The sequence below is a fragment of the Stenella coeruleoalba genome, assembly GCF_951394435.1.
Source record: "Stenella coeruleoalba genome assembly, chromosome: 3".
Classification (NCBI taxonomy): Eukaryota; Metazoa; Chordata; class Mammalia; order Artiodactyla; family Delphinidae; genus Stenella; species Stenella coeruleoalba.
The window spans coordinates 163,907,868-163,932,610 of NC_137148.1; the positions used below are offsets into that span (position 1 = coordinate 163,907,868).

At 46.3% G+C, this 24,743-nt stretch overlaps 1 protein-coding gene, 1 long non-coding RNA gene and 1 pseudogene across 3 annotated transcripts in view; all 3 read right to left on the reverse strand.

The window, feature by feature from the left end:
- Window positions 1-3,091: 3,091 nt before the first annotated feature.
- On the reverse strand, window positions 3,092-3,719 carry MBD3L1 (methyl-CpG binding domain protein 3 like 1; the record flags this gene model as incomplete). Its single annotated transcript, XM_079915460.1, is given in 4 exon segments — window positions 3,092-3,258; window positions 3,260-3,631; window positions 3,633-3,664; window positions 3,666-3,719. Coding segments are annotated over 4 exon segments (543 nt in total). The 3' UTR covers window positions 3,092-3,173.
- A 1,648-nt stretch (window positions 3,720-5,367) lies between these two features.
- On the reverse strand, window positions 5,368-6,705 carry LOC307183235 (protein LRATD2-like; annotated as a pseudogene). Its single transcript has one exon. The product of its transcript is annotated as a protein LRATD2-like (transcript).
- Window positions 6,706-21,167: 14,462 nt separating this feature from the next.
- Window positions 21,168-24,743, reverse strand: part of LOC307183240 — a 33,942-nt gene continuing 30,366 nt past the window's right edge. Inside the window, exons 2-3 of the long non-coding RNA XR_013827435.1 lie at window positions 21,664-22,042; window positions 21,168-21,234 (exon numbers count right to left, since the gene is read on the reverse strand). This is a non-coding gene — a long non-coding RNA (uncharacterized lncRNA). The remainder of the gene's footprint in view (window positions 21,235-21,663; window positions 22,043-24,743) is intronic.

Here is a 24,743-nt window from a genome sequence, read left to right on the forward strand (position 1 = left end):
CTTACTATCAGGTTGTAAGAGCCCTTTATATATTACAAATACCTGTCTTCTGCTGGGGATATGTTTTGCAAATATTTTCTCCTAGTCTGAGTGTAGTTTGCCTTTTCCTTTTCTTAACAGCATTAGTCATTAGGGAAATGTAAATGAAAGTCATAATGAGATACCACTACACATGAGAATGGCTAAAATTAAAAAGATAACAAGTGTTGCTGAAGATATGAAGCAACTGGAACTCACATATAGTGCTGGTAAAAAATAACATGGACACATCTTTAAAAGTTACATTGGGGTTAGTAGATGCAAACTGTTACATATAGAATGGCTAAACAAGGTCCTACTGTATAGCACAGGGAACTATATCCAATATCCTGAGATTAAACCATAATAGAAAAGAATATAAAAGAATGTATATATGTGTATAACTGAGTCACTTTGCGGTACAGCAGAAATTAACACAACATTGTAAACCAACTATAGTTCAATTAAAAAATAAATTTTAAAAGAAGTTACATACATCTATGCAACCACCCAGTCCTAGGAATTTATCCAAGAGAAATGAAAACATATGTCTACACAAAGACTCGTACACAGATGTTCATAATAATATCTGTACTAGCCAAAGACTAAAAACAACCCAGAAGTCCATCAACAGGTGAAGGGATAAACAAACTGTGGTATATCCACACAATTCAATACTATTTAGCAATAGTACTGGATTATTAACACATGCAATGATTAATCTCAGAATAATTATGCTGAATGAAAGAAGTCAGATGAAAAAGAGTACTTACTGTATGATTCCATTTATAAACAAACTCTTGAAAATACTAGCTAATCTCTGAGGCCAGAAATCAGATCAGTGGTTGTCTGGGAATAAGAATGTGTTTGTAAATAGCAGGGGAGGAGGAATTGCAAAAGAACATGAGGACGATTGGGGGGATAATGAGCATTCCTTATTTCGATTGTGGGGATGGTTCAATAAGTTTATAATCCAAACTTATCAAATCATTCACTTTAAATGTATGCAGTTTACTGTATGTCAGTTATACATCAGTTAAGCTGGGGTGGGGGGAGGAAAACAGAAGATATGAAGGGGATATCAGAGAGAAAATGGTAGAAAAAAAAGAGAGTTAAAAGGAAAAGAGAAGAAGAGAAAGAGGTGAAAGAGGGAGAAAAGAGACGAAAAGGGCTGGGAGAGAAAATTAAGAGAAAAAGAGAAAAAAGGAAGAGAGACACACAGGAACATCAGGTCTCTGTGGCTGTGGCCATGTCCCTCCCCTGTAACCCCCAATACTTGGCAATGACTGGTCCATTCTGATGCCCTCTGCTCACCCTCACAGGTCACTGTCTCCAGGCAGAAGGAGAAGGAAGACTGTGAGGCTCAGCAACAACGCCTGGGCTATTATTACCTGGGACCTGAGGAAGCTGCAGTGACATCTGCTTGAGTCCCCTTTTCCCAGTCAGGTTCCAAAGGAGCTTGGCCGGAACAGAAATAAACCACATTGGTCAGACACAACCTCTGGGTCTTTCTTGACTTGGCCCCTACCTGGTTCACACTGTACTGAGATAAAATTCTTCCCCTTCCTTATGTCCTAAAGACAACTGCAACTTCTGTCTTATGGTTTCACACCATGTCAACCCTCAGGGACACAAGGATTGGTGAAACAGGCACAGACGTTGTCAATGAACAAAATCAACATCCCACTTAAGTGTGAGGTTTGCCTACCTAGTCACCCACTACACACGTCTCTCCTTGACTCCTGCGCAGCCATCACCCCATCTCTATTCCTCCATATTCTGCACCCCCTTCCCTGAAGCCCTGACAGTCTCAAGTTCCCCTTGAACTACTTCGTTCTCTGATGTTCAGATTCACCAGGACATCCAGAAAATCTGCCTTGGTGACTCCTTTCCCTCATCACAGGTCCTACAAGGTGGGAAACAGACCAAGAAGGAATGAGTGGGTCTGACATGACTCTGCAATCAGCCCTGGGACTTGGGAGCTGAAATGACTAGGTATCTGGGAAGACTGAATCCCTGAGTAATACCAAACTCTAGAGAGATAGGGTCTGCTTTGGATTTAAAGATTTATAAAACTCAGGGGAAAGGTCTGAGAGAAAAAAAGATAGTCTTTTTTTCATTTTTTTTTTGCACTGAATCTAACCAAACAGTTAAAGCAGAAACTCTCTAACAGGCAGTGTGAAGCATCCCAGGCATGAAACAAATACTACAGATGCTCTATTATTGTTTAACACCTCGCTCTCAGAAACTATAAATCCCTCAGACAAAAGTAAATCATGATAAAGAGGATTTGAATAATACAACATGCTTGATGAGGCAAACAGGCAAATAAATCCCAACAAGCAGTGACTTATTGTTAGATTAATGATGCTGAAAACAGTCTCTTTTGATATCATGATACCCCAAATGGCATGTCAATTTTCATGAATCAAATTTTCAACACATAAACATCTTTAAAAGTAAGGAAAAGTTTGGTATCTCATTATATGCAACTCTGAATTAGCATGCAACAACACAAAAATAGAGACCTAGTAGTAGATATCTTATTTGAGAACATAATTATAACAGCTCTTTAATGAAATATTATTTTGGAATCTACTGGGTATTATACAAAACAGGATAATCTATTGTGAAAAGGTAGGTTTTATTCTGTGATTGTAAGGGCAAAAAAACTAAATAATCCCATAACTTTGATAACTCTCTATTGACTTTAAAATACAAATAAATAACATACATAGAGAGGAAAATGAGATAACAACATGAAGAGGAAAGATCTCCTCTTCTCACCAGAAACCAAATCACTCCCCTCAAAAAGATCACTGTCTAGGGAATTCCTTGGCAGTCCAGTGGTTAGGACTCGGCGCTTTCACTGCCGTGGGCCCGGGTTTGATCCCTCGTTAGGGAACTAAGATCCCACAAGCTGAGGGGCCAGCAAAAAACAAACAAACAAATATAAATAGATCACTGTCTATATTTTCTATGCCACGCAAAAGAATTTAATGAGAGAAAAGTATTGGTTTATTTTAAAGTTTCAAAAGCTCAAAGCAAGAAAAACTTACAGACACTCCAGAGAGTCATTAATAAAGTGCTGTGGTGTACCATTTCATCTGCACCATTTTCTCTTTTTTTCAACAGTGTTTGTCAGGACATCCTTCTTAGCCCCTCACTTTTTCTGCCTTGATAGCTAGCCTGTCTGCAATCAATGCTATCCTCAGGCTCTCTCTTGCCATCTTCACTTTGCTGTTTCCTGATATCTTCCTCAGTCACCGGAAATTGTTTGCAGAGGAGCTGTGAGATACCCAGACCAGCTCCTGGAATCATCTCTGCCAAATCTGAAGACTGGGCAGGGGTGGGCCTGGGGCTGGAGTTCAGACCACCTGTGAGAACTCCTGGCAGAGATTCACCTGTGCAACTAGTTGCAAGTTTTTGCAAGGCTTTGGCAAGATCCAAAGTACTTAAGGGTTCTCTGGTTCCACTGAAGACCTGGAATCCATGTAGTCTCTTCGGCCAGAGCACTTGCTGGGGCTTATCCAAAGTTTCCTGCCATTGATGGCATCTGATCTCATTGCCAGGATAGGATGTGATTCTAGCAACCAGTCTCTTGAATATGTACAGACATTCTCAGAGGGATGGAGGTGCTTAAGCCACGCTTTGGATTGGTTTCTACAATCACGTTGCTTCCTCTGTGAAGTCTTCACCATCATGCTTCTTTTCTTCTTATCCTATAAAATTAATCATGAAATTGTACAGGACAAAATAGTTCTAACGTCTTATTCCTAAGGAGAAACAAATATTATTAAATATATATATATATATTTTTAACATCTTTATTGGAGTGTAATTGCTTTACAATGGTGTGTTAGTTTCTACTTTATAACAAAGTGAATCAGCTATACATATACATATATCCCCACATCTCCTCCCTCTTGGGTCTCCCTCCCACCCCTCTAGTTGGTCACAAAGCACTGAGCTGATCTCCCTGTGCTATTCGGCTGCTTCCCACTGGCTATCTATTTTACATTTGGTAGTATGTATAAGTCAATGCTAGTCTCTCACTTCGTCCCAGCTTACCCTTCTCCCTCCCCGTGTCCTTATATATATATTTTTAAGTGCCAATGTAGCCATTGCCCGGGCATTAAAAACTCTTATCCACAACACTGCCATTTTCAGGAAAGATCCAACAGTTGATGTGATTCCCTTTTTTGGAAGCTTCACTGGTGGGTTGTTGCTTTACTTTAAGCATGATAACCCTAAGAAAACTTCCAACGGAATCACCATTCTGAAGCATAACATATTTCACACTTCTGGTACCCTGTAAAAACGTTTGCATTGCACTGGAAAGCAGCATCTGGAGCAGATCTATTTCCTCTTCTAGTTCGTTTTCAAGCCCTATTATCAAAAATCTCTTCTCTAGATGGAGAATGCTACTCTTGGTATGGATTTTACAGGCGTTCTTCCCTCAAATTCAGATTTCTCACAAAGACGTTTGTAACAACAGCTGGTCACTGCTATGCCTCAGTGTGATCTGACGTTCACTTTCCATTTGAGGGCAAGGGAGGGAGACAGAGATGAGGGAGTGAAAAAGAGAGCTGGCTTCCCCAGCCCCCAGAGCTGCTAGACAGTGCTGCTCTGTTCTTCCCTACTGCTGCCTGCACATTGGTCATTTCTTTCAACTTTCACTACTGTGTTAAGCATAAAAGAAAATCCAAATCTGTTAGGTATTGCAGGCTCTCTGTTACATGTCTTTACCCACATTTATCTTGCTCCATTTCTCCACAACCAGGAGAATATAAACACAGAGCTTATTACTAAACTTTCAAGATTATTAAACACAGGAACTAGATCTACATTTCCAAAAGGAGACTGATATTTCTTCAAAGTCCCAGACCAGGGCTGAGTGTGGTACATCATTAACAGTCAATGATGACAGTGAAATATATATATTTGACCCTGTTTGGCTGCTTCTGTAGTGGATACTTTATGGGGTGACACCAGCCAACGTGTGACCTGGTGGATGAGCAGCCAAACAGGTTTAATTAGATCAGAGACACAAAGGGCTATTCCCTCCTTCGATAACAAATGAAGCAGCTGTAAGCGCCTACAATAGCAGTCGAGAAACAAAGGCAGCAAAACAGAACCATAATTGGTCCTTCTCCTAGCTGGCCTGTTATTTACCTGTAACCTGGGAAGTGACAGCTGGAGCAGGAGACTCAGCTAGAAGCCAGCTCCAGAAGATGAATTGCTTGGGGATGGGGAGGAGGGAGGTAGCAAAATCTCTGTTTTGTAGCCCAAATTTACTCAACTATTTGTTACACATCATAGAAGGCTGCTAGGTTTTAGCCTGCTGCTCCCAGACCTGGTCCTGATTTCACCAGATTTGCACGCTAGGAATCCCATAAAATAAATCACCCCCTACTCCCGGATCCCACAGACAGCTCCGCGGGGTTAACGCCACCACAAGCCGGCTCTGTCCTTAGTACAGGGCATCCTCCAAGCCCAGGGTGGGAGGCGAAGCGGGTAGGAGGCAATGGCAGGCGACGGTACTCCGACTTTTCTCCACCCCCGCGCTCATTAGAAGCGTCGATTTTTGGATCCAGGTCTAGCAGGGATTAATTGTCAGGCAAGTCAACAGTTTACCCCACTTCAGAAAGGACGAAAGATTGAGCGGGCGGACAGGAATCTCCCCCTGCCAAAGGGCTCCTACCTGCTCCCTCTTCCTCCTCCGTCCAAGATAACAAGCTCAAGCCAAAGCCTGCGCATTTCGCCAACTCTCCGTTTTCTAAGTGGCCCAGGAGCCCAGACAGGGACCACAAGGTGGTGGAGGAGGGAGTGAAGGAAGGGAGGGGGCAGCAGGTGCTGCAAACAGCTTCGCCTCACAGCTCCGCACTCAGCTCGCGCATCAGCGCACCACCGCCTTTCGGTCCTCCTCCTCCCGGCCTGGCGCAGTCTGCGTGGCGTTGCGTTCGCCCTCCTCCAGCTCCGCGGGGTGCAGGTGCTTGGCGATCTCCCGCAGTGCCGCTGCACGTCCGAAGTGGTCGTTGTGCCGCTTCTCCATAATCAGGTCCTCCAGGCTCTGGAACTCGAGCTCGTGGCTGCGCTGGGCAAAGAGCTGGATCTGCACCCCATAGGGCTGTTGGCCGAAGCGCGGCTCGTCGCCGATCTTGAACCCGCGCTGGCCTAGGCGGCATCAATCGGGTGAAGCTCTCGGAGTGGCATCTGCTCAGCTCGCGCTGCGCACCGTGGCGCTGGGGCTCCGCGGCTCGTAGCTGTAGACGGTTCACCACACGGCTCGCGTCGGGTGGGAGGCTGTTGCTCACCTCCAGCCGATGCAAATGCACCTGGAAATAGCCCACGCATACAGTCCAGTTGCGGGTACTGCGCCTGCCACACGAACTCCCCCAGGTTGCCAGGTCGGCATTTTTGAGCAGGTTCTTGGGCGTGTAGGTGCTCAGCGCCACGGAGCCCGCGCAAAGCTTTTCTGGTAGATGCAGTCGTGGCGGTAGAACTTAGAGCGCCCCACCTCGCGCAGCTGCGGGTCAGAGGTCCACGGCGCGGGCAGCGGCTGCGGCTCCACGGCCTCATCATCATTGGAGAAGATGTAGGAGATTCCGATGTGGGGCCCGTCGGGTCGGCTGTGGGAACTTCCTAATAACTTAGGCGGGTCATTTTCTCCGCATGCTTTCCCATCACACTGCAGACGCAAGATCACACCGCCGAGGGAGAAAGCGGAACCGCCACTAGGGTCATTGGCACAGGTCTCCGGACAGGGACTGAGACCACCCGCGAGAGGTGGAGGCCGTGGGGAATTTTGGGGAGGGGGGCGCTGCACCCTGAGACTTCTAGGGGAGTTTGCAAGTGTGGGCTCCGCAGTTCCTCTCCTGGCGCGGTGGCAGCGAGGCTGGGCAGAGGCAAGGGACACACGTCTTGCCCTTACAGCTACATCGCGCCTCAAGACTTGAAGGTAGGAGGGCACTGCCTGTTCACACCGTCCCCTCCCTCCTGCTGGGGCTGCTGCTCCCCCCAACCTGCTCTCGGGGAGGTGGGGCTCCAGAAGGAGAAGGAAGCAGCCTTGCTGCCTACCATTGGCAGCTCCTGCTCAGCCCTGTGAGCAACAAGCACCAGATCAGGAGAGCTGGGGTTGTACGTAGATCCTGCTCCCGGCTTCCCCAGGGGAAGGAATACAGACTATTAATACAGGGAGGTCTGTTGTTCCTCAGCTAACAAACTGCCTAGAAGGTAACAATTGTATAACTTTCCCCCTCAACCAGACTCAAAATGTACTTTCAAAGGCCAAAGCGTTTTTCACTGCCGGCGCTCCTGTCCCGCCTCTTGCACATGTGCCTGAGAGGGCTGGGAGTTCTTGGGTGAGCTACAGACCTCCATCCTCCTGGTAGTTCATGGTGATGCCACTGACTGTCCCCTGTTGTTGCAGGCAAAGATGAATCAACTCTTAAACTAAATGAGGCCTGCAGGATGGGTACCCTCCAGGAAGATACAGTGTAGAAGCCTGTGAAATCCATGGTACCTACCAGGGAGAAATGTCTCCTACGTGGCCACATTGCTGTCCACCTACCCCACTTCCAACACTGCCCAACAGGTACTGGACCAGTGGTTCACTAGGTGAGTGTGGCCCCCTCCTCAGCACAGTGGTGACTTGCCCATTGCTAGCTGTGTGTTTGAGAATGTGGCCAAATCTCTCTGAGCCTCAGTTTGCTCCTCAAAGTGGGGTGGTAGAGGATAAACCTCATAGAGTCCTCCTTGTAGGGACTACTGGATCACCTATGGCAGGTGCCTGTCTGGTGCAGAAAGGGCTGCTTGATGTGCCGGGGTTGTTCCTCGTTATTATCCTCCCCTCCCCCATGAAAGGCCATCTGCCACACCCCACTGGTCTGTGGCCTTCCTGAGTTTAGAAAAGCACATGGAAAGCAACCTGCTATTCCAAGGCAAAGGTTTGAGATTCCATCTTGCTGATCCTGGTCCTTGTCCTTGGTGAGGCCAGAGTAGGGATCTCTGTGGGCAGGATGAGAGGCCCCAGGCCCACTCAGATACCTGGCATGGTTCTGGTTGAAGTTCATTCATTCCACAGTATATATTAAGCATCTACTACATGCAGGCACTTTCTGAGACACTTAACAAACTCAGTGAATGAAGCAAACACAATACCTAGGCCTCAATATAGCAGAAGAGTCACAGTCATACTAGACATCATTTGCAGGTCCTGCCCACTGTACATCACATGTGATGCCCTCATCTAGATCTGTAAGCACCCTCCCATATTCTAACTGGGATGATGAACCACAGGACCAACTAAAAACCTGAGTGGTGTCTGGGCCCAGAAGAAGGGCCTCCTGTCCCCACAAAACAGATGGGGAGAGTATAGGGGCTGTGTGTAGGGAGTGACTGGCAGAACCTTGGATCTCACACAATCTTTTGATTTCCCTGGGAGGGCTGAGGTCTGGAAGCTTCTGCTTCAGAACAGGAGGAAAGAGAACTGTATATGGGGTCCCAGGTCCCTTGAGAATCAAAGGGGAGGATGGGTTGAGCATCTCCTGAAATAACCATCCCCACCACAGTCCCATCTTGATCTACCTGGCCCCCTCCACATCCACCACTCCTGACACCCACCATCAGGCCCAGGACAGGAGACGTGGGAGAAATGTGCTCACGGGTCTGCCTCAATCCTCAGTCCTGACTCCCAGATGCATGGAGGACTGAGGTGGGAATGCATATTTGGTCAACAAGCACAACAAGAAAGGCCTCAAAAGATTCAGGCCAATGTTTCCAAGACAATGAAAATTAATCTGTACAGAGGCCAACAAGGTGCCCATTAAGCCCAAAGTAGTCAAATACAAGACGTTAAAAAGTGCCAGCCCTAAATTAGACAGTCTCACCCATATCATCCACCCCAGTCTCTAGAAGTATGTTGTTTTTCTTTTCCCATATAGTCAAGAGTACTACACTTTGGCAATCACAGACCATGAGTGAGGCCAAGGTCAAAGCAAAGGCCAAGGTCCCAAAAAGTTCCCCCAAAGACTCCAGGAAAAAAGCTTTTGTCTATCAACTTTGAGGATCAAAAATGGTACAAAACTTGGACTACTGCCCACCTGGGCAGGTATCTCCCTATGCAATTTATAGAAATACAATATAAATTCCACCCCCCACCCCCCACTTACCATAAAAGAGAGATAATCATATAGTTTTTACCCTGAAATATGTTAATACAATAAATCATGTTAATATTTAACTGTCCTTGCCGTTATGGAATAAACTCTACTGGATCATGATGTATGTCTTTTAAATACACAGCTGGATTTATTTTGCTAATATTTTATTCTGAATGTTTACTTCTCTAATCATGTGTTAGAGTGGGCTAATGTTTACAATAGCAAAAAAAAAGAAAACAAACAACATCCATCAGATGGAGAACAACAGAATAAATTATGGTGTAGTATACTATGGAATGTTACTCAGCTTTTTCTTAATTTTGAGAGGTCCATTGACTAACCCAAAGAGATAGCCATGATATACTCTTAAATGAATACACCAAGTTACAAAAAGTCTATATATGTTTGTATATATGCTTATATATTTTTGAGCAAAGAGAAAGATGTCGAAAAATACTCAAAGTGTTGGTTAATGTTGGCTACCCCAAGGAGTACAGTGGAGAAGGGAGAGACCTGAGAGGGGAGGAATATATTAACTTTTTCTTTATTCACTCCTGGTTTGTTTAGTGATTGCAAGCAGAGTATTCCTTTTGTAATTTTTTCTTTTAACAAAGGTAGGATGGTGGTGGGGGGAGGAAACACCAGTTATCTATTAAAAGTGATGTCAATTAACATCTGTTGAGAACCAATAAATAGCTACAATTAATACATCCAAAAACGAAAATAGAATAAAATTATCAAAAGCAAGAAGAAGAATCATTATGAAGTTCATTTACCTGAAAATACAAAGCAATCAATCTGGAACCAAAGTTACATAGACGTGGTCTTTCCCAAGTGCATTAAGCAAGACATCTTCAGGAAGAACTAGTTTTTCATTTACAACTAGCACAAAATTATTGGTTCATGGATATGAGGACAACCAAGGATAAAACAAAGAGAAAATGAGTCAAGTCCATTTAAAGGAAAATATTTAAGGAATAATTGTACCCATCATACATACACAGATTAGCTGAAAAAGGCAAAATATTACAGAAATCATTGAAGCTTGGGGAAAAAAATGACATTCTGAATAGTCAGCTTGTCATCTTCACTAAAGAAAGAGGGGCAAATTTTTTCCTAGTGTGTTATATTTTACACCGTAAATAGACAAGTCCTTTTTACTAAATCACAAAGGAAAACCAACCACCTTGACCGATCGCCACATATGAAACAATTTAAAATGAAAACTTACAAAAAGCTATCAACATGGAGCATGGGGCCGGGTGGGGGGGGAGCGATAAAGTTCTCACACTCAGAAAGTTGCAGTTACTCACAAAAGTAAGAAATGTGTGTAAAATTTGAAAATATTTACATAATCGAATTTTTAAAAATTGTCAAAGGTCTCATTCTCTCTAGAAAAGCTGTGGTTTGCTATTTCACCGAGGAGATAAAAATTTAATTTTTGTCAGCTCTGTGGTGGTTAAAGGAGAATAGTACAGAAAGAAATGCGTACTAGGAGTCTGCCCAACAGAATTTTTGTCCTAAAAGTTTTTCACTAAGTTTACGGTTATTCAAGTACTCTTTCTCTCAGCTCTTATCAAATCCTTCATAAAAGAAAATTTCAGGACACAAATCAGTAGCCGAATCGCCATGGGCTCCGTTGGCTGCCCACTTCGCCGTCTCCCGCTCGCCCCGTCCCTCTCCCTGGAGCTCAGGCGCTGGAGACGAACGCCCACCCTTCCCGAAACCACCTTTCCCGCCCGGCTCGCCAGTCTCTTACCTGCCGCTCCGAGTTGCTCTTGGCACGTGGGGGTCAAGCCCCAGGTCCCGGGGTCTCCCGTGAGGCTGGCGCCGCCCGCGATTCCCCGAGCACCTCGCCGCGCTTCGCTGCCTGAGGTGAAACTGCGCCCGGCAAAGCGCTGCGGCCCTCTCCTGTCAGCGGCCCTCTCCTGTCAGCGACCCTCTCCTGTCAGCGGCCGCCTCACAGACGCCGGCTCTCCGCCTCAGCTCGGCGTCAGCTCTCCGCTCTGAAGTGAGCGCTCAGCTGGGATGCGAACGCGGCCGGGGGCGGGGCCTCGCGGAGCATGCGCGGAGGGCGATGCCGGAGGCCGTAAGGGCGACCCCTGCCCTGCGCTCAGAGAGCTCCCAGCTTCCCCTGCGGGGGGGTTGGGTATCACTGGCCCGCGTTGCCAGAGCCCAATTGAGCGGCACCCGGGAACCCGCAGTTCCCGGCCTCCCGGTGGCGCCGCCTTCGCGACGGGGCTGTTGCACCCTCCAAAGAACCCTGCCCTCTCCACAGTTTATGGGTGATGAGCAGCTTCGAGAGAGAACGGAGACCAAACCGTTCTCTGCGCGGAGGTGAACCCTGGCTCTGCCGCCCTGTGAAGTTTGGGCATTCCTCTTTTCCTCAGGGGCCTCTGACTGGTGGGGTCCTTGGTATTTTGTGAGGAAGAGGAAGGGGAATTCAATAGATCTCCAGGCCCTAGATAGTTCAGCTCTGCCCCCAGGGGTGAGGTCGCGCTGGGTGATGCTGTTGTCACGTGCGCCCATTTCTGAGCCAGTCCTCCTGCTTTGAGGGCCGGAACGTTCCTTTAGATGCCCCCCTCCCCCACCTCAGTCCCCTCACACGCACAGGTGAGTCATTGGTCCTTATAAATGTCAGTTATTCTTTCCTTGATGCTGAGCTGTAATCTGTAGACTGTTTGAAACGCCACAATTGGCTGAGGTGGGAATCGGGGATGAGGTGCAAAAAGCAGCCCTGGGGGGGTGGGGTGGGGAGGGAAGAGAGAGAAGGCCGACTGTGTTGTCTAGAATCACCGCTGAAATTCACCAACGCCAGCCCGAGAGCCTGTGGTGAAGCTGTGACACTCCTTCTGTCACTGCCAGGTCGGACAAGAAGTAATGCGGGGTTTTTTTGTTTTGTTTTGTTTTCCGGTACGCGGGCCTCTCGCTCCGGACGCGCAGGCCCAGCGGCCATGGCTCACGGGCCCAGCCGCTCCGCGGCATGTGGGATCTTCCCGGACCGGGGCACGAACCTGTGTCCCCTGCATCGGCAGGCGGACTCTCAACCACTGCGCCACCAGGGAAGCCCAGGAATGCGGTTTTGAGAGCTAGTCAGCAAGGTACAGAAAGCCCCCATATTAAAGCCTCCTTGAAGGTCCTATTTCCCCCATTTGCCTCCACATAGATCCTCTTCCCTTTGACTCTGCTTTCCCTCGCATCACACAAGAGGAAGCCAACTGTGAAAGATATCTGGACATACGTTTTCCTCATGGGCTGTAAGATGACGCAAAGCAATCAGTGTCACATACTCTTCCTGGTTAGTCTTTCCTTCCATCAACTGAGACGACCTTTTGTGTTCATCCGGTCCCTAATGAGAAGCCTAATGAGAAGTGACTGGAAATAGATAACCCAAATTACTTCAGTCAAGCAACCTGTTCCCTGGTGTTTCTAGGAGAGGTTGGTTTGGTAAGTCCTTTGAGTCTACTTCAGGACTTTCTTTTATTTACCCCCCCCCAAAGTTAGTATGAATTTCAGAATAATACAGGAGATTGAATATGAAACCATTTCCAAAAGCTAGTCTCTACAGTGAGTGCTTGAAAAGTTAGAACTAGAGCAGCTTTGAATACTATGGCTAAAATGGCAGGGTGAAGGATTGGTAGGTGGAACTTTCTGGTGATAACTCCAAAAACTTAGATTACTCTAAAACGGATCTGTCTATGGTGATGGAGGCAGAGTAGTGATTACTTTGGGGGAACTGACTTGAGAGGGGACAGGAGGGAGCCTTCTGGGTTACTGGAAATGGTCAGTATCTTGATTTGGTTAATGATTACAAAGGTTAACATATGTGCAAAAAGATTTGTGTGCTTTACTGCATATCAATTCTAAAATGTTTTTTTAAAATTTTATACACACAAAGAGGCATTACAACATGACCATGACTGGAATCTGGAAACTTGGGTTTGAATCTCAGTGTCACTCGCCAATTACCAGCTATGTGAACTTGAGCAAGTCTCTGAGCCTTCTTTTTTTCATCTAGCTAATATGGGTGATGTTACCTCACAGGATGGTTGTAAGGATCAAATCAAATTATGTTTGCAAAATACTTAGTACTAACCCTGCTAAATAATAAGTGCTTGGGAAACAGTAGCCATTGTTACATTATCTTTCTTACACTCACATTTACTCTACTCCTCTTGTCTTTTTAATTTATTTTAAATATTACTTTGTACCACTGAACTAATAACATTCCTTTCCCCCAAAATAACAAAAGGCAGTCAGAAGTGTCAAGTGTTGGTTTTCAAACTAGCTCAGGTGGCAGGACTTAGAAATTAGGGTAGTCATTGTGGAACCCTATGAAATGTTGATGGATTTATTTCTTCCACATGGACTTCACACAAATTTACTAACACTAAATTTGGCTATATTTTGTTTATGCAGATCTCCCACATATTAAAAAATGTATTTTAAGAAATAATATGTCTGCCTTTTCCCTTTTTTTAAAATTTTATTGAAGTATAGTTGATTTTGCTTTTTTCCTTTAAAATTTGTTGGCAACGCTTCACAAGATAGAAAGTATCAAACATTTAGGAACAATTCACAAAATGCAAACCTTTAAATCCATTCTTCCTGAAAATTAAGAAACCACTGTAATTGTTCAGTTTTAGCAGCAGACCTCTTTAGTGGGCAAAAGCAACAGGCAAAAAGCACATCTGTTTGTCTGGCACAGACACTTTTAGGCACAGACCTCTTCCTCAGTTCTCTACAGAGTTTGAAGGTACTTGGTATTGACAATGTAAATTCTGTAAAAGACATTTCGACTGAGAAAGGGGGAAAAATTAAGTTCCATTTGGAACTTTCTACAGGTGGAACCCTAGTTTATTTCCAACCCATTCCCTTCTAGTTTATTCATATACTCCTGAACACATATACAAAAGTTGATTATGAAAAAATTTAAATGCACAGTATATTACAAGAGCATTTTTCCCCGAGAGAGCTGAAAATCACTATTCAATTCCTAATTGCAACTCACCTTTAAGATCTGATCTTTGAAAAAGTACTTCCAGCTTGTATTATATTTTCTGATTTTGTCCTAATTAGAGTCATTGCTTTGTATATAGTTAATGACTCCATCTTTGCTCAGTTGTATTAAGTTTAAGAAAACTATGTTTCTTATTACTAGTATCAGCATTTCCATTTTCTATTCATATTTATAAATGGTAATAAAAATGTACTGAAATGTTCAAACAATCATATAAACAAATACCCGTAAATGAAGATGCTGCCAAAAATAAACTCTTGACTGGTAGGCTGTGCCACTGTGTAAGAGCTTAAAACGTTCATTCACCAGCAAATGCAAGTATGTCACAATTCCATGTGTTAAAAGATGACTAAGCAATGGCACTGTAAGAGAAACTCTAAGTTGATCTAAAGTTGAAACCACAAACATTGATGAGCACCTATTTTGCACTCATTGTTGACGCATTTTTTTCAAAGACAGTATACTAAAGAAATTACAATTCTGTCATCATCAAGGGTATTTACTGTACCCAAATACAAACATGACACCACTGACCCACCACTAATAAGAAGTTTGAGTCGATTCTCCAGTGTTGTATGGGTTTTATTGAACCTGCAGATCCCCTTACTCAAAGCACCTAAGTACTTACAAGGGAGTTAAATATTAGGAGGAGCCATTGGCAGCAAAGGGAGCATGATTGGCCTTTACAGAGAATGACCACACAGTCATATGGTTTGGTACCATAGCCCTTATCAAGTAGCAATGAGTAAAGGGAAGAATACAGTAGAGTTGTGTAAACTGTCTTTATTTTCTTTCATATAATGGAATACCCCTAATTTCTTTGAATCCAAAATGGCTTCAGACAAGAGATGAATTTTTTTAATATAATTGAATTATAGCTTTGTTGATGTGAAATATAAAGAGTTTTCAATTATAAAAAAAAAAAGAGGTGAGAGGAAGAAAAGTGAGGGGAAATAAAGGTTTCAGTTGGACTTTATCCCACACATCTGAAGCCCATGTCACAGTTTCTCTAGGTTGAGTGAACCAAGCCTGATGCGCAGTGTGAAAGGAACAAAAAAGGAAGTCGAGAGTCAGAATTCAGCAGAAGAAAGGGAGCGGGGCATTTTCATGTTACGTTGCCAACCTAATAATTGTAATAAAACTTCATTCAGGTGTAATTTGGCTATCTGAGAATCTCATCTATCTAAAGTACAGCAAAGAACCAAGGAAATAAAAGAGATGGAAAAAGCCCTCTTCAGAAATAAAACAGAGATCACCAAAGTCCATGCCCTAAAGATCAAGCCCATTACTCCTAGAGATTCATCAAAGCCCTTTCTCATAGGTTATTAATGTTTACTTGGATTCAATTTTAAAGGACCTGGCAGTCCGGTTTCCAAACTCATAAAAAATTAAAATCGGTAAACTAGAAGTGGGAGGAGAAACTATCCCATGTGGGCATGCAGATAGCAGTAAGAAGACTGGAAGTCTATAAGCAGGACAGAGATAAAAAAAGGCATAAAAATTGACTTAATGATCAAAAAGCACTGCAATTTAGTGTCTTTAGACTAGGGGGAAAGAGTCTTACACCTCTATAGGCCTTGTGGAAGAAATATTAAAATCTGATTCTATATTAACCTTGAGCAATCAAGAAAATTAAATTATATTCACTATACAGACATTCTCTGAATTATGCAGCACTCAACTTTATGTAAATAGGTCTATAAGGCACACAATAAATTTTTGAAATTTTGAAGATGATTTTATATGACACTGAGAAATACAAAGAAGTCAAGTGTATGTTAATGGTTAAATAAATTATGACATGAAAATTTGATGGGCAATTATGAAATCATAAAAACTATTAGTGAAGAAATGTGTATGACACACGAAGTTAAAAAAACAGGATACAGAATTGTATACGCAGCATAATCTTAATAATGTGTAAAATACGTAGAAAGAAGATCTTTTGATCTCATTAATAACAGCCACAGAAAAAATTTTTTAAACCTCAGAACAAACTCTATGTGCAATACACACACACAAAAAACTATAAATATTCACTGAAGGAAATTTTAAAAACTGCGTAAACAAAAAGGCATACCACATTCCCTAATGGGAAGACTTGATCTGGTAAAGGTGCCATTTTACCCAAATAGTTTACAAATTCAATGTAATTCCAATCAAAATTACAATAGGATTTTTAACAAAATTGATATGCTAATGCTAAAACTCATCTGGAAGAATACATACTTAAGAAGAGCTAAAAAAAAAAAAAAAGAAGAAGAGCTAGACATTTTTTAAGCATACTGAGGGGCCTCTAACTGCCAGGTATCAAAATATACAATCACAGTCATTAAAGGATGATAAAGAAAACAGAAAAAAAAGATTAACAGAAGAGAAAAGATCCATCAGCTACTGACACAAAATTGTGGATAGAATTTCAAGTAATTGAGAATAGGTGTTGGGACAATTGGTTATCCATTAAAAAAAAAAAAAAAAAGCTATATCTCTACATCACACCGTTCAAAAATAAATTAATTAACTTTCCCTTCCCAGCAACTGGCATGGTCAGGGCCAAGGCCTGAAGAGGCAGCAGCCAGCACCGTGGAGGCTAACGGGGACTGGGATGGGCACAGCTGGACCAAGCAGCAGGCAGCCACAGGGGTGGGGAAGAGGGGACAACCAGCATGGCAGGGAGATCTGTTATCCACAGGGGTATTGGGAAAATAAGGAAATACACGGAGGATGGTGAGAGCAGGTTTCTCTCTGTCATAGGACGGAGTTACAAATATGGAAAGTGAGAAGCTTAAAAAGAACTCTGTGAGGTTGGACTGGAGAAATTGGTGTGAACTCAAAGTTTTACATATCTATGTTCTGATTTGGATGCTTGTGCTAAGGTTATGTAGCGGGGGCAGAAAGAGGTACGGATATTCGGGGGGAGAGGAAGAGACTTTGCTGAAAGGAGTCTGGAGACATTACAGTTGCTTGTCCCATCCATAGAATAACACACACACACACACACACACACACACACACACACACACATATACACACACATATAAATGTGTGTGCATGTTTATATATACACATACAATTACATGCACATGAATGTGTATGTATGTATATGTACAGATATATGTATATATATATGCCTGCTTGAGGCTGAGGCTGCAGGTTCCACCTCTGCTCCATCCACACCTCACAGACTTAGGGCTTTGCAGATACTTCTAAGATATTCCCTTTGATTTTCATCTTCCTGTTCCTGCATTTTCCTTTGTCTGCACTTTGGCTGATCCCAGCAGCTTTCTGAGAATAAACCCAGTGTATACAAAGAAGGAGACTGGTTATTGGTGTTTTCTTCCCCTTTTTTATATTTCTCCCATAGAGTGGGATGTTATTTTCCAGCAGGAAGTGCCTTTCTATTTATTCATTTTCTGCTTGATTATTATGATGAATGATGCCAAGGGGATCTGTGGATGGATGAACCAAGGCTCTCTGCATCACCTGTCCTGTCCTTTCCCCTGCACCCCGACTTCCCCACAACTGTCCATAATTATTTTGTCTCTTTCCACCCACTTCACTGTTTCCTTCAAAGTGGGAGATGAGAATTTTTATGTTTTCTGATTTCCTTCCTTTTCACATCCCCTTTTCAGGGCTTAATAAGACAGCACAAGGTACCCAATGTTAGAGGCCTAATATTCTAGAATATTCCCTCCCCGGCTGGTGGCTGAACAGTTGACTTTGATGGGTGCGGTGAGCAGCTGGCTCTCAAGGAAGGCTGGGTGGACCCAGCTTTCTCATCAGCTGCCCCACACCTGCCGTTTCCTGATCAAGAACCTGATGATCTTGGTCCAAAGCCCTATTCCCCCCACTTCCCACTGCGTGACCTGAGCAACTTTATTTATTTATTTTTTTTTTGTGATACGCGGGCCTCTCACTGCTGTGGCCTCTCCTGTTGCGGAGCACAGGCTCCGCACACGCAGGCCCAGCGGCCATGGCTCACGGGCCCAGCCGCTCCATGGCACGTGGGATCCTCCCGGACCGGGGCACGAACCCATGTCCCCTGCATTGGCAGGCGGACTCTCAACCACTGCGCCACCAGGGAAGCCCCTGAGCAACTTTCTTAATCCCCAAATCTTCGTTGTCCAATGTGGACAGTAGAGGTGGACACTGAGAGAGCCTGCTGCACAGGGTGGCTTTGCAGATTAATGAGGAAGAACGGATAGTACGTTGGGTGGGGCTGGTCCTTTAAGGGTGGGAGGTGAGCTCACTGAAGTGCTTCCAGGTCCTGGGATCAATCATCCATTTGCCCAGGAGGCCTCAACAGCCTCAGCATTCATTAGGCACCTGGTGTGTACTTGTCTTATGGGAGACAAAGATCCTGGTTGTAGCAGCCATGGGAGAATGTGCATCTGAATGGGGAGTCAGACCCAAGGGGTGATCAGAATGAGTGGAAGATGCCCCTTGAGATGGGCAGGTGTGAGTCATGTTTCTGGTGCTTGGAAGAAGTGAAGCTGGGCTGGATGCAAATGCCACTCCCCCCTCCCCAGTACTGTGTTCTGTGTCATCCTGTGCTGGGCATCTTCATTGGACATAAACAAACCCAGGGACTCCAAGAAGCTTCAGGTCACATCCTCAGCTTCCTGAGCTCCAGCTCTGACCAGAGACCCCGGTGTAGAACCGTGAGGAACTGCAGATGCTAGCTGTGGTGTGGAGGCTGAGTGACACTCTTCATCCTCCCCAGGAGCTGTTCAAGAAGGTGGTGCCCCATCACTGCCTGGGCTCCATCTGGTCCCAGGGGACCAAAAGGGGCCATGAGCACCTGGTGCCCACTGTCCACAACACCGTCACCCACTTCCAAAAGGTGGTCAACTTTATCACCACCACCTACCTCGGGAACCCAATTATGACAGCCCAGAACAGGGCCGAGGTGGTGGAATTCTGGATCCAGGTGGCCAAGGTATGCTGTAGGAGGGCCCAGGGAGCACTCTCTGGAGCCATGGGCACTGCCCCTTCTCCTTTCTCAGCTCTCAGGATTGAAGTCTGGGGTCTGAGTTCCTACACAGTCCCTAGGCCCCTCCTGCCAGGGGCACACTGACCTTGACATTCAGATCCCAGTGATGGGCTGCTCACTTCCTCCTTGGGTTGAGCTAAAACCCTCGGGTCCCAGGTGCACCCTCCCCAGGGCCACTGGGCATCTTTCTCGGGGACAGAAGCCAGAGGAGCGGGGTTCCAGCTCTCTCCTCACTGACCATTCCCTTCCTTCCCCAAGTGTGCAGAGGCCTGAGGAATTACTCCTCTCTACAAGCCATCATTTTGGCTCTGCAGAGGCCTCCATTAAAGCACCTCAGAAAGACATGGGGACAGGTTTCCAGGTGAGTAGGCTGCTTTCCATCTGAGCACCAGAGTAGACAAGACACTACCCACCATGTTGCTGGCTGTGTCCCCTCCGTCAGCTGGGAGCTCCTGGGAGACAGTGGACCCTGGGGACAGGAAGCCACCTGGTTGCTGGGACTCTTGAGTCTCTCTAGGACCTGAGGCCTGTGGTTCTGCTTAAAAAATTAGGATCTTTAAATGTCAGATCCTGCATTGAACCAAATGGGAGATTTGAACCAATGGGAGATTTTCAAGTGACAGCGACAGAACTCTCTATCCAACTGAAACCAACACCGGTCAAAACAGATCTGCTCAGGAGTGAACGGAACAAAGGCCCCAGGAGACAGCCTCCTCCCCAGTCCCACAGAGACCTCTGGGCCCAGACGACGCAAGGGATACCCTCATGAGGCCTGTTAATTTTCCAGGTACTCATAAAGGATTTGCTCTCAAATCCCTGCACATTATTCCCCTGTTTTCTTCCTTCTTTCCCATCCCCTCAGGAAGAGCTCCCAACAATTTGAAAAGTTATGCCGGAAAAACAAACTGCTGAACAGGACGATCATTGAGGTGACGTGGAGGCTGTAGATCTGGAAGGAGGGGGGACCAGGCAGGATGTGGTGTGGGTAGCTTATCACAAAAAGTTCTCCGAGAAATTCAGTCTGTCTTGTCCAGGTTGACAGGAAGAGGGATGTGTGAGCTCTACAGGCAGGTGGGGGCAGTCTGGGGCAGGAGGCCTTGGTCATGGGATGTAGCAGTGTTGGCTGGACTGTTTCAGGAGGGTGAGAAGCTGGTAGAATTAGTAGTTCTCTGGATTCCTTGCTGGTCCATCAGCTGCCACTCATCTTCCTACAGGCTGTTGGGTGGACGGTGCAGGTGGGGGTCCTTTCTTCCTAAACTAGCCCAGACTGTCCTCACTAAGCCAGGCCGCTGCTGCTCCTTCTGTCTTCACTGTACCTCGCAGAAGAAGGGGACCCTGGCTGCAACAGGGATGGACACAGCGAGAATCCCAGGGACCAGGGGGACGGGGGCGGGGGGCGCTGCCCAGCCTAAGACAGATTATGTGTGCTTTCTGAAACTCCCCACTCTGTCCTACAGAGTCACTGCTAATCGATCCCAGAGGGATTCTTGCCTGATGCCTTTTTAGCAATGATAGTTGCCCCAGATGGTGATGAGAAGTATCTGAGGAACTGATAGATTCCTAATGGATCCTTCCTGACTGGACTTCAGAAGTTGCCACAAAAAAGGTGGAAGTTATGGGCTTCCCTGGTGGTGCAGTGGTTAAGAATCCGCCTGCCAATACAGGGGACACGGGTTCGAGCCCTGGTCTGGGAAGATCCCACATGCCGCGGAGCAACTAAGCCCGTGTGCCACAACTACTGAGACTGCGCTCTAGAGCCCACAAGCCAAAACTACTGAGCCCACGCGCCACAACTATTGAAGCCCGCGCACCTAGAGCCCGTGCTCCACAACAAGAGAGGCCACCGCAATGAAAAGCCCGCGCACCGCAAGGAAGAGCAGCCCCCGCTCGCTGCAACTAGAGAAAGCCCGCGGGCAGCAATGAAGACCCAACGCAGCCAAAAATAAATAAATAAAAAAGCATTTACCTGCTTCTGGCCGGGAGGTCTGGAGTTGTAGGTGTTTCAGGGTTCCTATTTGTAAGTAAATGGAATCCTTAATCTTGAAAGTGTAGTGTTTAAAAAAAAAAAAAAAAAAAGGTGGAAGTTAATGCTCTGATCGCCCACTGCCCTGTCAGTCAGAGCACCTCAAGGGTCCCCTTTCTGAGTACCTGAAAAAGGATTTCTGTGCAAGGGAATGTCATGAGGGGTTCTTAGGGAAGTGAGGCTTTAGCATGGCCTCGGGTCAGCCTAGGGTCAGAGGACAGGAGGCTAGGACAGTCAGGAGCCTCTCAACCAGGCCCCCCAATATACCCTGTTAATTTTCCTCCATGGCTCAGCTCCTTGCTGGGAGCCTGGACACTCATTAGTCCAGAGGTTAGGACTGTGCTCAGTGGTGGAGCCGGGGGTGGGGTGAAGGCATCCAGGACAGGGTCTATGGCTGGGAGGGGTAGTGGCCTCTCCTCTGTGGACCCCTCTGTAAGTCACTCACCTCTGAGGGCCTCAGTCCCCTAAACCGGGGAGATCTGGAGAGAGATGATTCTGTACTTAGGCTGCACAAGGAGGTTCAGTGAGTAGCATCAAGGGAGGAAGAGAATGTGTGGAGCTTTGTGATGGCTCCACCTGGACGGGTGAGGGCAGTGATGACAGTCACAGGACACTGAGCGCTCAGGAGACCCAGGGACGCCGGCAGAGTTCTCACACGGTCCAGATGAGGACAGAGGCTCAGGGTGGCCAGGTCACACAGCCAAGGTCACACACAAGTGAGTGTTGGAGCTGGGATTGTTCTAGAATCAGAGCTCACTGGAGGTTGGGGCAGCAGAGGTACCAGGTCACTCAGGCCACATGTCCAGGGGTTGAGATCAGGAGCCCTGGGGGGAAATGTGGGAGGGTAGTATGGCCACAATGACACTGTCCTCGACCCTGCAGGAGGCAACCTCCTTGTTGGCCACTGTGGAGGTGGACCTCCAGGGAGCTCAGGAGACACAGCAGCAGCAGGTGAGACTGCCTGCGGGGGAGGGGCCCAGGGGTCAGAGCAGAGGGTGCTCCTCCCTCCCAGCTGGAGGCATCCACCAGGAGAGGGGCGCTTTCCATCTGCAGACCTGCCCCCGGTACCACAGGACCTGAATTGACTGCAGTGGAAGTGACCAGGAGGAGGGATTTGGGGAGGGATGGGCCAGGGACCACAGAACCTGGGATTTGCCAAATGCCAGCCCCAGGAGGTGACTGGAGGAAGTTTGGTGCTCCTGAAGGGGAAGGGAGGGGGTTCGGAGGAGGCTGCTAAGAGTCCTGGGTTACTCCGTGTGGGGTCTGGGGGTGGGATAGGAAGCTGAGAGTGAGGGGTTTCAGGGGACCTTCAGATGGCCCCTGAGAGGGGGGGCTCATCACCATTCCTATCCCGATGGCAGAGTGTCGTCCCTTTCCTCAACACCTTCCTCAGTCACCTGCTGCTGCTGGACTACATAATGGACGGTCATGAGAAAGTGAGCCTGGAGTGGGGGGCTGGGCAGGATCCCGAGGCTGGGAAGGAGACAGCCCTACCCTGAGCCCTTAGCTCTCAGCACGTGGCAAACCTCCTCTCATGGGAGCCTAACAGCCGCCCTTGGGAGCAGGGACTTAGGCCCGTCCTAGTTATGAGTGAAAGGAGCCTCCGAATAAGCCGCCCTCCCAGTTCCCTGGGCAGATGAAGCTCAGAGCTGCCTGACTGCAACGCTACGGGAGGTTGAGTCTGAGCTGGACTCATCCACTCCCTCAGACCCTGCCCGTGACGGGGAGTGAATATCCTTCCAAGTCAAAAAACACATCCTGGGCTTCCCTGGTGGCGCAGTGGTTGAGAGTCCGCCTGCCGATGCAGGGGACACGGGCTCGTGGCCCGGTCCGGGAGGATCCCACATGCCGCGGAGCGGCTGGGCCCGTGAGCCATGGCCGCTGAGCCTGCGCATCAGGAGCCTGTGCTCCGCAGCGGGAGAGGCCACAACAGTGAGAGGCCCGCGTACCGCAAAAAAAAAAAAAAAAAAAAAAAAAAAAGAGCATACTATAAAGTTATACACAAACTAATTGGACAATCCAGAAGAAATGGATAAATTCCTAGAAACAGACAACCTAATATGACTGAATCATGAAGAAACAGAAAATCTGAATAGACTGATTACTAGTAAAAAGATTGAATCTGTAACCAAAACCTCCCAACGAACAAAAGTCCAGGACCAGACGGCTTCACTGGTGAATTCTACCAAACATTTAAAGAAGAATGAATGCCAATTCTTCTCCAACTCTTCCAAAAAATAGAAGAGGAGGGAACCTTGTAAAACTCATTTTACAAGGCCAGTGTTACCCTGATACTGAAACCGTAACAGCCAATTTTGACTATGTGTTGGATCTGTTTCTTTGACTTTAGTCTTTGCTTTTCGTTGCTTTTGTTATTATAATCACACATGATGGCCTGCCTCAGGGAACCCTACCCACCTGTGAATGGCTTCAACAAAGAAGAAATTAACACATCCCCCTCCCCAAGTCTGGCCATCCCAGATATTTGCCCTTTTTATTTTACTTCCTCTCTGCCTCTCCCTCCCTATTCTGCCTTTTCACTTTACTTCCCTCTCTGATTCTATAAAAGAAACTGACATCCAGACCCCAATAGGATGGTTATTTTGAGACACTAGTCTGCCATCTTCTCGGTCTGATCTCAGAGAGGCAGCAGTGAGTGGTGGCGTGAAGCAAGATCTTAATTCCCTGTCCAGGAATGGAACCTGGGTAGCCTGGATGAAAACCAGGAATCCTAGCCACCATACCCCCTGGCTCTTGCACCCAGTGAAAAATGCATTTCTCACAGAGGCAAAAACTGTAAAAACAGGTGCAAAGTTTATTATTAGAGACACAGCACAACAAGTGGGAGAGCACACAGAGAAACAGTTTGTTTAGTTAAGATAGAAGCAAGGCAGATGCACACCCAGAGAGAAAGGGTGTGGGGTTCTCTCTAAGGAGGAGGAGGGGTGCAGTAAAGAGGTGGTTAAGTCATTCATATAGGGCAGTTCTTCCGGGTCTTTACCTTTGGCCGATTATCTGGTTTCTTTTTCCACACCTGACCAGCCCTAGGACCCTCCCTAACATGTGTGCGCACCTTTTTTCCACGATGGATTTCAGCCCAGAGGCCTATGGGACAGCCTTAGCATCACGTATTATGGGTGGTGCCTCCTCCTTTTTGATCCCCAAGGAGCCTTTCTGCACATGTGCAATGTTTCCCTTGCCCCAAGGATGGGAAATGTATGACCTCTTGACCTTTTCCTCAAACAAGGTTTAGCCCCTCTCTGTTCCTGCCATGACTGTTATCTTAAGGCGTCCACAGGAGACAAAGCCTGCCTATTTACCCTGTTTCTCTTGTTACTTCCATTTGGAGAGCAAACAGGAGGTTGTTTTTTTTTTTTTTTTAACAACTTTTTTGGAGTATAATTGCTTTACAATGGTGTGTTAGTTTCTGCTGTATAACAAAGTGAATCAGCTATATGTATACATATATGCCCATATCCCCTCCCTCTTGCATCTCCCTCCCACCCTCCCTATCCCACACCTCTA